Genomic DNA, 14,800 nt, shown 5'->3' on the forward strand with positions numbered 1-14,800 from the left:
GATGCAAGAGAAAGAAACAGGAGCCAAAAGGAGGAGGAGGAGGAGGAAGAAGCCATAGGAGGCAACAGAAGGAAAGAGGAGACAAAATGAGTAGGAGGAAAAGGCAACAAGAGGGATCCAGAGGCAACAGGAAGAGGAGGAGGAAACAGGAGTCCACACGAAGGAATAGGAGGAGGAGGGCAAAAAGAGGAGGAGGAGGAGGAGGGAACAAGGGGCAACAGGAGCAGAAGGAGGCAACAGAAGAAAACAGGAGGAGTAGACAACAGGAAGCAACAGGAGGAGGAGGCAACAGGAGGAGGAGGCAACAGAAAGACGGGAGACAAGAGAAGGAGGAGGCAACAAGTGGCAAGAGAAACCAACAGGAGGAGGTAGATGAGGAAGCAAGAGGAGGAAAGGAGTCAGCAGGAGGGAAGAGGAGGAGGAGGAGGAGGAGGAGGCAAGAGGATGCAAATGGAGTAGGAGGCAACAAGAGACACCAAGAGGCAACAAGAGACAACAAGAGGCAACAAGAGGAGGAGTAAACAGGAGGCAAGAGGAGGAGGAGGAAAATGGAGGCAAGAGCAGGATGAGGGAAAGGAGGCAACAGGAGGAAAGAGGAACCAACAGGAGAGAGAGCAGGAAGAGGCAACAGGAGGCAACAGGAGGTGAAGGGAGACACAACAAGAAAAAACAGGAGGCAACTTGAGGGAGAGGCAATAGGAGGAATCAGGAGGAGGAGGCAACAGGAGGCAACAGCAGGCAAGAGGAGAAGGCGCAACAGAAGGAACCAGGAGGCAATAAAAGGAGGAGGAGGAAGAGGCAACAGGAGACAACAGGAGGCAACAAGAAGAGGGGGAGGAGAAGGAGGAAAGAGGAGGAGGAGGCAAAAGGAGGAAACAGGAGACCACCGGAGGAGGAGACAACAGGAGGCAACAGGAGGAGGAGAAGGCAGAGGAGGTGAAGAAGCAACAGGAGGCAACAGAAGGCAACAGGAAGAAGAGGCTAGAGGAGTTTAGCTGGATGATCAGGCCCAGATGTTCTTGGGGTATGGAGTCTTCCTGCCAACCAGTCACTAGCAACATCCCTGAGTGACCAGCACTTCGGCCAACACTGTGGAATATCTTTATTATCTCCCGGTATGATGGGATGGAGCTCACCTTCAGCTCCTCTGTGGATGATGGCAAGCTGGGGGGAGCCTTTTAGCTACCTCATCTACTTCAACCTGCCTCGAGCAGGAGAGTCAGAGAAGACAGTATTCAAGTCCCTTCCAACCTGAGTTATTCTGTCATGCAACAAGTCTTTCCTTTGGAGAGTTCATTGAAGGTAGAATAGGCAGAGGAAGGAGAAAAGACAGAGAAGAAGAAGGAGAGAGAGAAAAATTGCCAATAGAAATACAGCAGTTCCTCTGAGCAATGTTTCTCCATTTGAACCATTGGTAACAAAATGTATTGTGGGAAGTGGCTGCATAAAACTCTTTCCATAGAGCAATAATTAGCTTGCTAGTACATACCCTTGGTGCTGCTAATAAAAAACTATGAAAAAAATAATGAAAAGTTTCATTAAAAACCTAGCAATGCTGGAAATGAAGACTTTTTCAGCTATTACATTGAGTTCTTTTATGCCGAAGTTACACGTTTTTTTGGAAAATCTACATTCAGGGCTTGATTCAGTTATCCACACAGGGGTGGCCACTGCCCTGGGGTAGCTGAAGCACCCCTGTGTGCCAGGACATATGGGAGCCCTTCTGGAGCACGAGCTGGTATGCAGGCAGAGTACCTCAGAGGTGGTGGAGGGCATCGCCTGCCTCCAGCACTGCTGGGCAGGCTGAGCAGGAACCTCTACAGCACAGCAGCACATGCTTGGCTGTGAGGTCCCTCCTGACTGGCCAGCAGTGGGGAGAAAGATACTTGCAGTCTTGAAAGCCATTACAATATTGTCCCCAACAAGATGAAAGCTTTGAGGAGGTCAGGGGTAGCTGGGACAAGAGAGATGGGAGATTTGGGGGAGGGAAGAGGGGTTTGGCCAACAGAGAGGAAAGATTTTGAAGAGGAAAGATGTGTTCAGGTAATTTTGATGCCACTGCAACACTGACTGTGAAAACATTCATGTTAGGCCTTTACCCTGTTTCTAACCAGGAACCTTAAGCCCTAATCCTCCCCCTAAACTCTACCCTTCACCCTGACAGGAATCCACTACTCTAATCCCTAACCTCAAACCTTACCTCTAAACCAAAGCCCAAACCCATAAACTCTTACTCTCACCCTATTACTCACTCTCATTCCTAGCTTCTATCCCTAACATTAAAATGCTAGCCTTGACCCTAACCCTCACCCCAGCCCTACACCAAACCCTAATCCACAAAGCAACCACAAAGCAAGCCCATACCCTAACACTAACTAGACTCAGGGCCAAATACACCATGGGGCTCATTAAAATACAGAAAGGCCTAACGAGCTATTTCTCCTCCTGTAATTTTCTTCAAGTCTTCAAGACCTGTACAGCTAATTGGAATCATTTCATAGTAGGATTAAAGAGGAAGATTTCAAAGTGCACCTAATAAAAAATACATTTTTTAAACATTCTATTTTATTAATTTCAGTTTAGAGAAGAGGTGATAGCAGCGTTCTCCAATTGATGTTGATGCAGAGTGTCTCCTCAGGAGGTCTGGGCAGGCAGGAAAAGCAGTCCCTTGAGGTCTGACACTGTATGGACAACCTTGCTCCTCACCTCCCCAGCCTCCCCATTTCTGTCACTGGCCGCCTGGGACTTGCTTCACTTTGCCTTCCATCAGACTTCTCTGAACTCTGGGAGCTGAATGTTACAGCTCCTTGCCCCATCTCCCACCTGCTTTCCTTAGAGAACTGGCTGCACACAGGCACAGAAGCATTTTTTCCTGTTTGCAAGCAAAGAAAAGTAAAGCATGATAAAGTTTCCTAAACAATAAAACGCACTCCTGAAGCATATGCTAAGTACAGGATATCTCTACTGAGGTTGCCTTTCTACAAGGGATGATCTTATGAGAAATGTTCTAGACAGACAGACACAAACCAGCAGATATAAACATAAGGAAAGAATTGGCTAAAGAGACAACTAGACTCCTGAAAGTCAGGCAAGCTTTAACTCCCTGAAGCTCAAAGCAGCAGCACAGGTGAGAGGTATCTGAATGAACAAAGAGTAAAGGGAGGAGAAAACTGGAGAATAATGGAAAGGGCCTTTGTCTAGACAGTCTACTGAAAAGATGACTTCAGAAATGGTCATTGTATCAGGACAGGGGAAAGTAAGTGAAAGATCAGAGAAATTAAACACAGCGTATCACAGGCAGAATAGTGGTAATGAAGCCGCAGGGAAAGATCGATATTTCTGTGGAATATCGCTTTTGAAAGGTCATGGGATTGGTAGAGGTGTCTTGTGAGTGAGGACAAGCAAATGTTGCACCCATCTTTGAAAGAGGCCAAAAGTGCCACCCAGGGATCCACAGGCTGTACAAGCTCATCTTGGTGAGGACTAAGCCATCGATATCTCTTGGGTGACATTTCTGGGACCTTTAAAGAGAAGAAGGTGTCCAAAAGCAGTCAGCATGAACTTTCAAAGGGTAAATCCTGCCTCACCAATCTGACTGCCTTCATGAGGAAGTAATGGCATTTGTGCAGGAGGGGAGAATAGCGGCTGTTGTTCACCGCAACTTCAGCAAGATTTTTGACATGGTCTCCCTCGATATTCTTGTACCCAAGTTAGGCCATTACAGTCTGGAAGGGCGGACAAACAGATAGGTAAAACACCAGTTGGAGGATCAGGCTGAGAGTGCAATGGTGAAGGGGTCATACCCTACCTGGAGACCACTGGGACATACTGGGGCATGATGGGGCAGCACAGGAAACTCTGCTGGGCCCTGTGCAGTTTTACAGCTGTATGCATGACCCAGAGGAGGCAACTCTCACCATGTTTAGCAAGAACAAATGCCCGATTCTGCACCTGGGAGGAAATAATGCCAGGCACAAGTATGGGCTGGGAAAGGAGTGACTGGAGAGCAGCCCTGCAGAAAGGGATCTGGGGGTGCTGGTCGACAGCAGGCTCGATAGGAGTCAGCAGCGTGCCCTGGCAGCCAAGAGGGCAAACCGCATCCTGGGGTGCATCAAACACAGTATAACCAGCCGGTCAAAAGAGGTGATTATCCCGCTGGATTCAGCATTGGTGCGGCCTCACCTTGAGTCCTGTGTGCAGTTCTGGGCCCCACCATTTTGAAAGGATATTAAGATACTTGAATGTGTCCAGAGGAGGGCAACCAAGCTGGTGAAAGGGCTGGAAGGAACGTCCTGTGAGGAGCGGCTGAGGACACTGGGCTTGTCTAGTTTGGAGAAAAGGAGGCTGAGGGGCGACCTCATTGCTCTCTACAGCTTCCTGAGGAGGGGAAGTGGAGAGGGAGGTGCTGATCTCTTCTCCCTGGCATCCAGGGACAGGACGCGTGGGAATGGTTCAAAGCTGCGCCATGGGAGGTTTAGACTGGACGTTAGGAAGCATTTCTTTTTCACACCTGGACAATGGGCTGATGGCTCTCCCAGGGCAGCCCTGGAAGGAGCTGGGACAAGGTGTTCATTCCTCAGGAGCCTGTAATTTGGGTTCCCACCTGCCACTGTGCCTCTGTGCTCTTCTCAGGTTGTGGAGATGGGCTCTTGATGAGCTGGTGGCTCTCCTGTGATGGGCCTGGGAGCAGCTGGGGCAGGGTATTAACTGAGTTACTCCTCCTGCCATTGTCAGTGCCTTCTTTGTGTGTGCAGATGAGCTTCTTATCGCTTAACCTAACACAATCCAACAAGAACATAAATCTCCTGAGGCATCTGTATTTGGAGGTTACATACATATGCATTGGTATTGCTTAAGATATGAGAGCAGATCATTGGAATTGCTGTCCAGAAATGCACCAGGATTAGGGGAAAAGCTGCTTTGTTGCATGGGCAATGGCTTTGTTCAGGGCCAGTATCACAGTCCTGTTTCTAAGACTGTAGATGAACGGATTTAGGAACGGGTACAGGACAGTGTTCAGCAAAGCTATAATTCTGTTTGTCTCCAAGGAAACATCTTCTGAAGGACGCACATAGAGAGCAATGCAGCTCCCATATGCAATGGCCAAGGTGATGAGATGGGAAGAACAGGTAGTAAAAGCTTTTTTCCTCCCAGAGGCTGCTGGAAGGTGTAGAATACAGAAAAGGATGCCCATGTAAAATGCCAGAGTTAAACATAAGGAACCCAGTATGACCAATGATGATAAAACAGAGTCTATTTTCCAAAGCAGGCTGGTGTCAGAGCAGGACAATTTGAATAAGGGCGAGTTGTCACAAAAAAAATGGTGGATCTTGTTCGAGCCACAGAAAGTCAGCTTGTAGAGGAGGACCAGATGGTAACTCGAGAGTGTGATGCCTATGACCCAAGCGGCAACAACCAGGTGGATGCAGAGCTGAGGCTTCATGATGGCAGCATAATGCAAAGGCTGGCAGATGGCAACATAGCGGTCAAAGGACATGACAACAAGTAGAACAAACTCTGTACCACCCAGAGCAGAATAGAAATAGGATTGGGCAAAGCAGCTGCTTAGTGAGATTGTTCTCCTACCAGAACTCAGGATCACAAACAATTTGATGCTTGTGGAGGATGTAAACCAGATTTCCAGGAAGGACAGATTGCTGATGAAAAAGTACATGGGGGTTTGCAGGCGGCGATCCACACACACGAGGAAGATGATGGTTGCGTTCCCCATCACTGTTGTCAGGTATATGAGCAGAAGGACCAGAGAGAGAAAGAGCTGTAGGCTTTGATCAAGCCCCGAGAAACCCTCTAGGATGAACTCAGTAACTGCAGATTCATTTTCTGCTCCCATGCTGAATTTCAGTTCATCCTGCCAAGACAGGAACATGGCAAAAAGCAAGTGTGATAATTTCACAGTCTGGATGAAAAGTTCGGTCCTTCCTTTTCTGCTTCTTTCCTTTTGCACAGTCTGCCAATATAACACAGACAGAGAGAGTCCTTCAAGCATTGCTCACACCCTGATTTTTATGTTGTACATTTCAGTTAGAGTTCTCAGAGAATTTCCTGCCTTCTTTCTACCTTTTTCAAACACTCACAAAGGATTCTTTCTCCAGGACAGAAGATTTTAAAGAGGCTGTTAGCTATTTCACCCCATTCCTGGGAAATTCCAAATTCACTCAGACCTATTGCAAACATCTGTCACACCTCTGTGCCAAACTCATCTCTTCTATTGCACAAATGCTAAACCATCAAATCAAATCAAACCAAATCAAACCAAACATGTATGTTGAAAGCTATTCTTTCTACTTTTCAGTACTTGCCTTTTTGGACTAGGAATCCCTGAGAATCTGTTGATTTCAAAAGAAGTAATGTCAAGTATCTCTTCTGTAATGCCCTGCTTTCTTCCACAGCTTCTTGCTCTCTGTTTCTTCAGAAAAGGGGGAGGGGGTAGAAGAGGGACCAAGTATAACTTGCCTTCTTTAGTACTCAAAATAATGACTGAAATTTATTACGGTTCCACACAGTCTCATCTGACATCCGTCTGCACTGAAATGCCGTTGTTTCGAAACAGCTGCTCATTGCTATGACTATCAAATGTCCTGACCTAAAGGCAGAGCAAGAGAAGAGTGTCTGGAAGAGATTTGTAACCTTTCTTTTGCATGCCAGTTATAGGTTGGGAGGACCCAGCCTCTAGCGTTTTCTCTTGTCTCCACTGACAGCAGAGGGAGCCTTGGGAAAACAAGTTCTCACAGGCACCTGCAGCAAAGTAGATGAAACTCACTATTCAAGTCTCAAATCTCTGATTTATTATTATTTTTTAACATGAAAATACTTATCTAACAGAAGGAAGCACAAGAAGAATCTATGCAATAAAGACTGATGTTTTTCCCTTCATCTTTACATTTGTTTGTAGACCTAGAAAGGAGCAGAGCAGATGGCTCCAGACCCAGGATGATTCCAAATGCAAGGGGAGGAGAGGGAGGGGAGGAGAGGGAGGGTTTGAAGGAGTGAAACAAAGCTTCTCCACAGACTGTGTTGTCCCCTCAGGCTCTGTCCCAGGGCACAATGGGTAGCACTTACACAAGGAGTCAAATGGGAAGTTCAGTATAGGGCAGTGCTCCATGTTTGCATTGACATTTTAGCTTGGGGCTCAGGCTAGTCTTAGATCCCAAATGCCCGGCGTGTTCTTTGCCTCTAGTCTGGCATAGGGGAATCTCTGCACTGGGTTCGTCCAGAAAACTTTCTGAGACTAAGCTGCTGGCTGTATTTGAGCAAAAGCTCAAGCTCAGTCACCTACAGCAGTAGGAGCACAGTAGTGTGAGGGGTTGCAAATGGCCCTGCAGCAATTGAAACACATAGGTTGTAGAGATATAAACTATGCCAATACAAATTGAGAAGATCCTCTGAGCAATTTTTCTCCACTCAAACCATTGCGTTAACCCTGGCCAGCAACTAAGCACCACACGGCCGCTTGCTCACTCCCCCGCTCTGGGATGAGAGGAGAATCGGAAGGGTAAAAGTGAGAAAGAAGCTTATGGGTTGAGATAAAAACAGTTTAATAATTGAAAAGAAATTCTGAAAAGAATTCTAAGGAAAAGAGGAAAATAAATCAAAGAGAGAAGAAAATAAAACCCAAGAAAAACAAGTGATGCAAATGAGACCAATTGCTTGCTACCAGCTGACAGATGCCCAGCCAGTCCCCCAGCAGCAGCACCCCCACCAACCTCCCCCCTAGTTTTATTACTGAGCATGACATCATATGGTATGGAATATCCCTTTGAGCAATTGGGCCAGCTGTCCCAGCTGAGTCCCCTCCCAACTTCTTGTGCACCTCCAGCCTACTCGCTGGTTGGGCAGTGTGAGAAGCAGAAAAGGCCTTGACTCTGTGTAAGCACTGCTCAGCAATAACTAAAACATCCTTGTGTTATCAATACTGTTTCCAGCACAAATCCAAAACATAGCCCTGTACAAGCTCCTATGAAGAATTTTAACTCTATCCCAGCCAAAACCAGTACAGATGCCCATCTACAAGAAAAGCCAGAAGGAGGATCCGGGGACCTACAGGTCTGTCAGGCTGACCTCGATGCCAGGGAAGGTTATGGAGCAGATCATCTTGAGTGCCATCACACGACATGTACAGGACAACGAGGCAATCAGGCCCAGTCAGCATGGCTTTATGAAAGGCAGGTCCTGCTTGACTAACCTGATCTCCTTCTTTGACAAGGTGACCCACTTAGTCGGTGAGGGAAAGGCTGTGGATGTTGTTTACCTGGACTTTAGTAAAGCCTTTGACATTGTTTCCCACAGCATTCTCCTGAAGAAACTGGCTGCTCATGGCTTGGACGGGTGTACTCTTCACTGGGTAAAAAACTGGCTAGCTGGCCGGGTTAAAGAGTTGTGGTGAATGGAGTTCAATCCAGTGTTGGCAGCCGGTCACAAGGGTTGTTCCCCAGGCCTCAGTATTGGGGCCAGTCATGTTTAATAACTTTATCAATGATCTGGACGAGGGGATCAAGTGCACCCTCAGTAAGTTTGCAGATGACAGTAAGCTGGGCAGAGGTGTTGATCTGCTTGAGGGCAGAAAGGCTCTACAGAGGGATGCATTGATGGGCTGAGGCCAACTGTATGAGGTTCAACCAGGCTACGTGCCAGGTCCTGCCCTTCGGTCACAACAACCCCATGCAATGCTGCAGGCTTGGGGAAGAGTGGCTGGAAAGCTGCCTGGTGGAAAAGGACCTGGGGCTGTTGGTTGACAGCTGGCTGAAGATGAGCCAGCAGTGTGCCCAGGTGGCCAAGAAGGCCAATAGCATCCTGGCTTGTATCAGAAATAGTGTGGCCAGCAGGACTAGGGAACTGATTGTCCCCCTGTACTCGGCACTGGTGAGGCCGAACCTCGAATACAGTGTTCATTTTTGGGTTGCTCACTGCAAGAAAGACATTGAGGTGCCGGAGTGTGTCCAAAGAAGAGCGATGAAGCTGCTGGAGGGTCTAGAGCACAAGTCTTATGAGGAGCGGCTGAGGGAACTAGTTAAGATCGAGTTAAGATCTGACCCACACTTCCACTCCAGATGAACTTTTCTTTCTGCCAAAACCAAGAGCATCTTTCCTTTCATACTTGGGTTCTGATAGTGACTCCCAGACACTTTGGCCACCTTCCTCCTCTACAACACGGCTTGCTTCCAGAGACTGCTCCCCTGACTGAAGGGAGCTGGGGGTCCTCACTGGTGCCCACCCAATGCCGGTGGCAGCTGCAGAAGTGTATCCTGATCAACCTGTGCAGGTACAGTCTGGAGAGCCAGGCCTGGCAAGGACTTAGAGCCCATTTTGCCAAGTTGCACCATGCTGTTCCTCCGCAAGTTCCTCAGCTCTTGCAGCGTTGAGGCCTATGGTGAGCAGGACCCTGTGAGTCTTGTGCTGCCAGTGGGAAGGAGGAAGCCAGTAAGCCTTCTCCAGCCCATCAGTCTCTCTAGGAGAAGACCCAGGTGTGCCTTAGGCACTCATTCTATCCAGCACCTGGACTCAGATGCTCCTGGTCTCCCCTGTGCATGCACCCAGGCATTGGAGTCCAGGATGTTTGCGGCCCTGCTCCACTTGCTGCAACACAGACCTCGTAACCTACTCACCGGTGAGTCTAGCTTGAAGTTCACTGCCATTCACAGATGCCCACTAAGAACAGAGAATGCACCCGCGCCGGAGGTAGTTGGAAATAGGCTCTAATGAGAACACAGGACACAGGCTAGTGACCAAGTGCAGGGCTCCGTCAGAGAAGCCTACTGACCAGAAACCTGTTTACACTCAGATGGCCCCTTTTTTCCCCTTTCCTCTCTTTTTCCTGTTTTGTTTCCAAACAACTTTGTTGCTGAGTCTGTTCTCCTTCAGACTCAAAAGGAGTTTTCCATGAATACAAGCATCAGGAACTTATTGGAATGTCTTAATTCCAGTATTACAAGTAACATAGAGATTATGGTACTGTAGGCATCCTAGTCAAGAGAAGGCTTCAAGGGAAATTGGAAGGAGACCATTGCAATGGCTCTGTGGGTGTGTAGAAGAGATGCTTCTGAAATGATCATAGGATTATAGAACCATTTAGGTTGGAAAAGACCCTTAAGATCATTGAGCCCAACCGTAAACCTAACACTACCAAGTTCACCACTAAACCAGGTCCCTAAGCGCCCCATCTACATGTCTTTTACATACCTCTAGGGATGGTGACTCAACCACTTCCCTGGGCAGCCCGTTCCAATGCTTGACAACCCTTTCGGTGAAGAAATTTTTCCTAATATCCAAACTAAACCTCCTCTGGCGCAACTTGAGGCCATTTCCTCTCGTCCTATCGCTTGCTACTTGGGAGAAGAGACCGACCCCCACCTCACTACAACCTCCTTTCAGGTAGTTGTAGAGAGCGATAAGGTCTCCCCTGAAGCCTCCTTTTCTCCAGACTAGACAACCCCAGTTCCCTCAGCCGCTCCTCAGAAGACTTGTGCTCTAGACCCTTCACCAGCTTCGTTGCTCTTCTTTGGATGCGCTCCAGCATCTCAATGTCTTTCCTGTAGCAAGGGAATCCTCATAGGCCAGATGAGACCCAGGAGACATAGGAGTTATGCACTATGAGTAGCATGGCCTGAGGACCAGGGTCTCCTCCCTGTAATGGATGTGGACAATAAAGACCACACTTTCTTCTGTGGATAAGAATCCCCTAAATACCTATCCACCTCCCTGGCACTTGAGCTGGATGAATAATGGATTTCATTATTTTTTTAGTGACTGAATTGAAAATGCACATAAATAAAGAAAAGAAGCATCCAAGTTCACTTTGAGCACTTCATTAAATGAACAAAGAACTATTCTCATCCACTTCAAAATCTTCTTTCTTTTGCACAGCCAGGAGGCTAGTACACGTTCCGTGGGTTGCCAGTGAACTGAAGACAAAACCAGCTTCAGTCAGCTCAGAGAAGTTTTACCTTGAAAGTACCTTCGTCTTTTGATTTATGAGACTGACTCATTGCCAATGGCTTCTGTGCAGACATTTACAACTATCTGAGATGAACCTCTCCCAAATCACCTTCTCTGAGCCACTCCTCTTGGTTCCTTCTGCTACCCATGGGAAGAGAAAAAATTCCCTTTTGTGACTGATCACGTCCAAAGGTGGGTGACTATATGCTCACCACTTAACAGCTCTCTCTCCACTGACCACAGAAAAAGGCCTCAGATCAGATGCCTAAATCAGAGATTAGATGTGAGCTTAGATCTTACTATAGTTTAAGTTCAGACCTAAGATTTTGACCTTCATTTAGACTATTGCTTTTGGATTCATCTGTGCACAGCACCTCTGATAAGTCACCTCCTTTCTAATCTTTCTTCCATTGGCCAAGAGGACCATGCGTTCATCTGGAGGTAGAAAGATGGTCCATGGAGAGAAACAGATGATTCTAGAGTGATTTCAGCTGTCCACATTAAGTGGGATAAGTTATACTTCCTGAATACCTTTGGGGGTATTTGGGGGATATTTTCTTCCTGCTGTGAGGCTAGACGATGAGGTCAGGAGCAGGTATTGTAATAAAGATGTCTATACTTGGACAGAGGAGAACTCCTCTGTCAGGAAGCAACAAGAGCAGAGCTACTCCCTACAGGAAGACAAGCTGGGAGCCGAGGGAGACACCATGGCTGGCAGCACAGGTGCCTCTCCAGCCAGGCCCCAGCCCCACAGTAGCTGAGCAAGGCAAGCAGGACAGGCCTGGGGATGGTGGCCTGCAGTCAAGCCAGGAAGTCAATCCATTGACTAGGATGCGGTTCAGGTCCAGTGATCACCAAGCAGGCCCACAGTGATAAGGCAGTGCCAAGATCAAGCCAGGAAGACAGTCTGCAGTTGAGGTCCAGATCAAAGGGCTCCGTGGCCAGACAAGAGCATGGGCATGGGCATGGGCATGGGCATGGGAGAGTCAGAGGCTGATCTGGAGACCAGTACTCCTACAGCATAGGGTAGGGTAGGGACTTAACGCCTAGAGCTCCTAAGCCCATGACTGTGGACGGAGGCCTCAGCTAAGGCTGATCAGGGTCATTTGGGTTAATTAATTCCCTCAGGCCTCTGACATCCCCAAACTTCAAGAGGAGTTGAACTGAGTCCATGAAGCAAAGCAGAGAAGTAGGCCTGAGGGGAGATAAAACAGAAGGATCTCCTGATGTCTGTTTTGCTGAAGACTTGGAAGAATTATAGAATGATAGAATGGTTTGGGTTGGAAGGGACCTTAGTGATCACCTAGTTCCAACCCCCCTGCCAGGGGCAGGGACACCTTCCACTAGACCAGGTTGCTCAAAGCACCCATCCAACCTGGCCTTGAACACTTCCAGGGAGGGGGGCATCCACAACCTCTCTGGGCAACCTGTTCCAGTGCCTCACAACCCTTCCAGTGAAGAACTTCTTCCTTACATCTAACCTAAATCTACCCTCTTTCAGTTTAAAGCCACTACGCCTTGTCCTATTACTACACGGCCTTGTAAAAAGCCCCTCTCCGGCTTTCTTGTAGGCCCCCTTTAGCTACTGGAAGGCTGCTGTAAGGTCTCCCCAGAGCCTTCCCTTCTCCAGGCTGAACAACCCCAACTCTCTCAGCCTGTCTTCATAGGAGAGGTGCTCCAGCCCACTGATTATCTTTGTGGCCCTCCTCTGGACCCCAACAGGTCCATGTCCTTCTTCTGTTGTGGGCCCCAGAGCTGAACGCAGTACTCCAGGTGGGGTCTCAGGAGAGCAGAGTAAAGGGCAGAATCCCCTCCCTCGACCTGCTGATTATGCTTCTTTGATGCAACCCAGGATACGGTTGGCTTTCTGGGCTGCAAGCACCCATTGCCAGGTCATGTTGAGCTTCTCATCAACCAACACCCCCAAGTCCTTCTCCTCAGGGCTGCTCTCAATCCACTCATCGCCCAGCCTGTATTTGTGCTTGGGATTGCCCCGACCCATGTGCAGGACCTTGCACTTGGCCCTGTTGAACTTCATGAGGTTCGCACAGGCCCACCCCTCAAGCCTGTCAAGGTCTCTCTGGATGGCATCCCTTCCCTCCAGTGTGTTGACTGCACCACACAGCTTGGTGTCGTCGGCAAACTTGCTGAGGGTGCACTCAATCCCACTGTCCACATCGCCAACAAAGATGTTAAACAGCACCGGTCCCAATACCGACCCCTGAGGAACGCCACTCGTCACTGGTCTCCACAGAAGACAAACCACTTGTAAACCCCTCAGTAGCCAGTGTCACCTCAGCCTGAAGGCCTGGAGAAAGAGTCTCTCTGACCATCCTGGTCCTCAGAAGTCCTTGTATCCAACCTGGGACATTAGGGCCTGGATGGTATACAAGATGGGATGAAGAACTGGCTGGATTAGTGGTCCCACAGGGTAATGGGGAATGGTCCGTACTCTACCCAAAGGCCAGCTACAAACAGAACTCTTTGGGAGCCTGCTCTGAGACCTCTCCTCTTCAGTAGCTTTACCAATGACCTGAGAAGTATAAAGGATGGACCTCGTCAAGTTTTGGGATGACACAAAACCGGAGGGATGCAGTCAATTTGTTCAACGGGCAGACTGCCATGTCAAGGGAGCTAGACAGCAATGCCAATTCCATTGGTGTTGGTAGAATAGGCCAAAAAGAAATGCCCTGATCTGTCCTGACAGAAGGAAACATGGGACAGACTAACCCTCTACAATGGTGCTAGATAGAGGAGACTGACTGACTGGGTAGCAACCCTGCTGAAAAGGACCTGCAGACCTTGGGGAACAGTAGGTCTGACTTGATTCAGCAGTGAGTCCTGACAGCACGGAAGGCAAACAGCACTTGAGATTGTATCAACAGGAGAGTAGGCAATAGACAGACTCATTAGACCAGCACTCATTAGATCACATCCAGAATACTGCATCTGGCACCCCACCACCCCTATACAAGAAAAACACTTATAAACTTTCATGAACTCAGCAGAGACACTAAGATGGTCAGGGCCATAGAGCAGCTGAGCTGTGAGGACAAGCTGAGGAAAGTGGCTTAGCTTGGTGAAGAGACAGCGTCAAAAGAATGCACTAGCAGCCTTCCAGAACCTAAGAGGAGGTTACTGAAAAGAAAGAGCTGGGCTGTTTAGAGAGGCGCACGTCAGGAAGACAAAAGACATGATCACAACCTGAAAGAGGGGAGATTCTGATCTGGAACAGGAAGAACATTGACCGTGAGGACAGACAGGCATTGGACCAAGTTGCCCAGGCAGGCTAGGGAATGTCCATCCTTCGAGGTTCTCAAGACCCCCTGGACCCAGCCCTGACCACCAAGTCTGACTTCCCTGGAGACCATGCTCTGTGCAGTCGCTTACCCTAAATGACGTCCCAGGGTCCCTCTCTCCCTTTGCTTTCGGTGGAGAGACAGAGGAGTCCACTTGTCATGAGGTGCAAGTCAACAGAGCTGAGAGGTATCATGTCCTCTTGCTCCCCTTGACCTAAAGCCTGTGATGGATGCACTCGACCCCTTAACCAAACCAGCGGTAGTTTGGTACAGGCTCCAAAGGAGGTACAGGCCTGAGCCGTAAATGGGCCAAGAACTCCTCTAGTTTCAATCTGTTCTCTGAAAACCCACAAAGGAGCAGAGTGACACAGTGAGCATTGATGCATATGAGCTTGGAACATTGAACATGTGATTAACACATGAGTAGCGGGTGGCTTTTCCAAGACTCGTTTGTCAAGGAACAAAGACAGTTGTGGGTACGAGGAGTCTCATGCATACCTTTCACATCACATGTAATTTGACTACAAGACAACCATTTTATTCCATAA

General features: G+C 48.4%; 1 protein-coding gene across 1 annotated transcript; it reads right to left on the reverse strand.

Annotated features, from left to right (window-relative positions):
- Nucleotides 1-4,903: 4,903 nt before the first annotated feature.
- On the reverse strand, nucleotides 4,904-5,851 carry LOC127026025 (olfactory receptor 49-like). The gene has a single exon (XM_050911140.1). The coding sequence runs from the start codon at nucleotides 5,849-5,851 to the stop codon at nucleotides 4,904-4,906; it is 948 nt and encodes a 315-aa protein (XP_050767097.1).
- Nucleotides 5,852-14,800: the final 8,949 nt, after the last annotated feature.

Source organism: Gymnogyps californianus, chromosome 26, assembly GCF_018139145.2.
Source record: "Gymnogyps californianus isolate 813 chromosome 26, ASM1813914v2, whole genome shotgun sequence".
In the NCBI taxonomy this organism is placed as follows: Eukaryota; Metazoa; Chordata; class Aves; order Accipitriformes; family Cathartidae; genus Gymnogyps; species Gymnogyps californianus.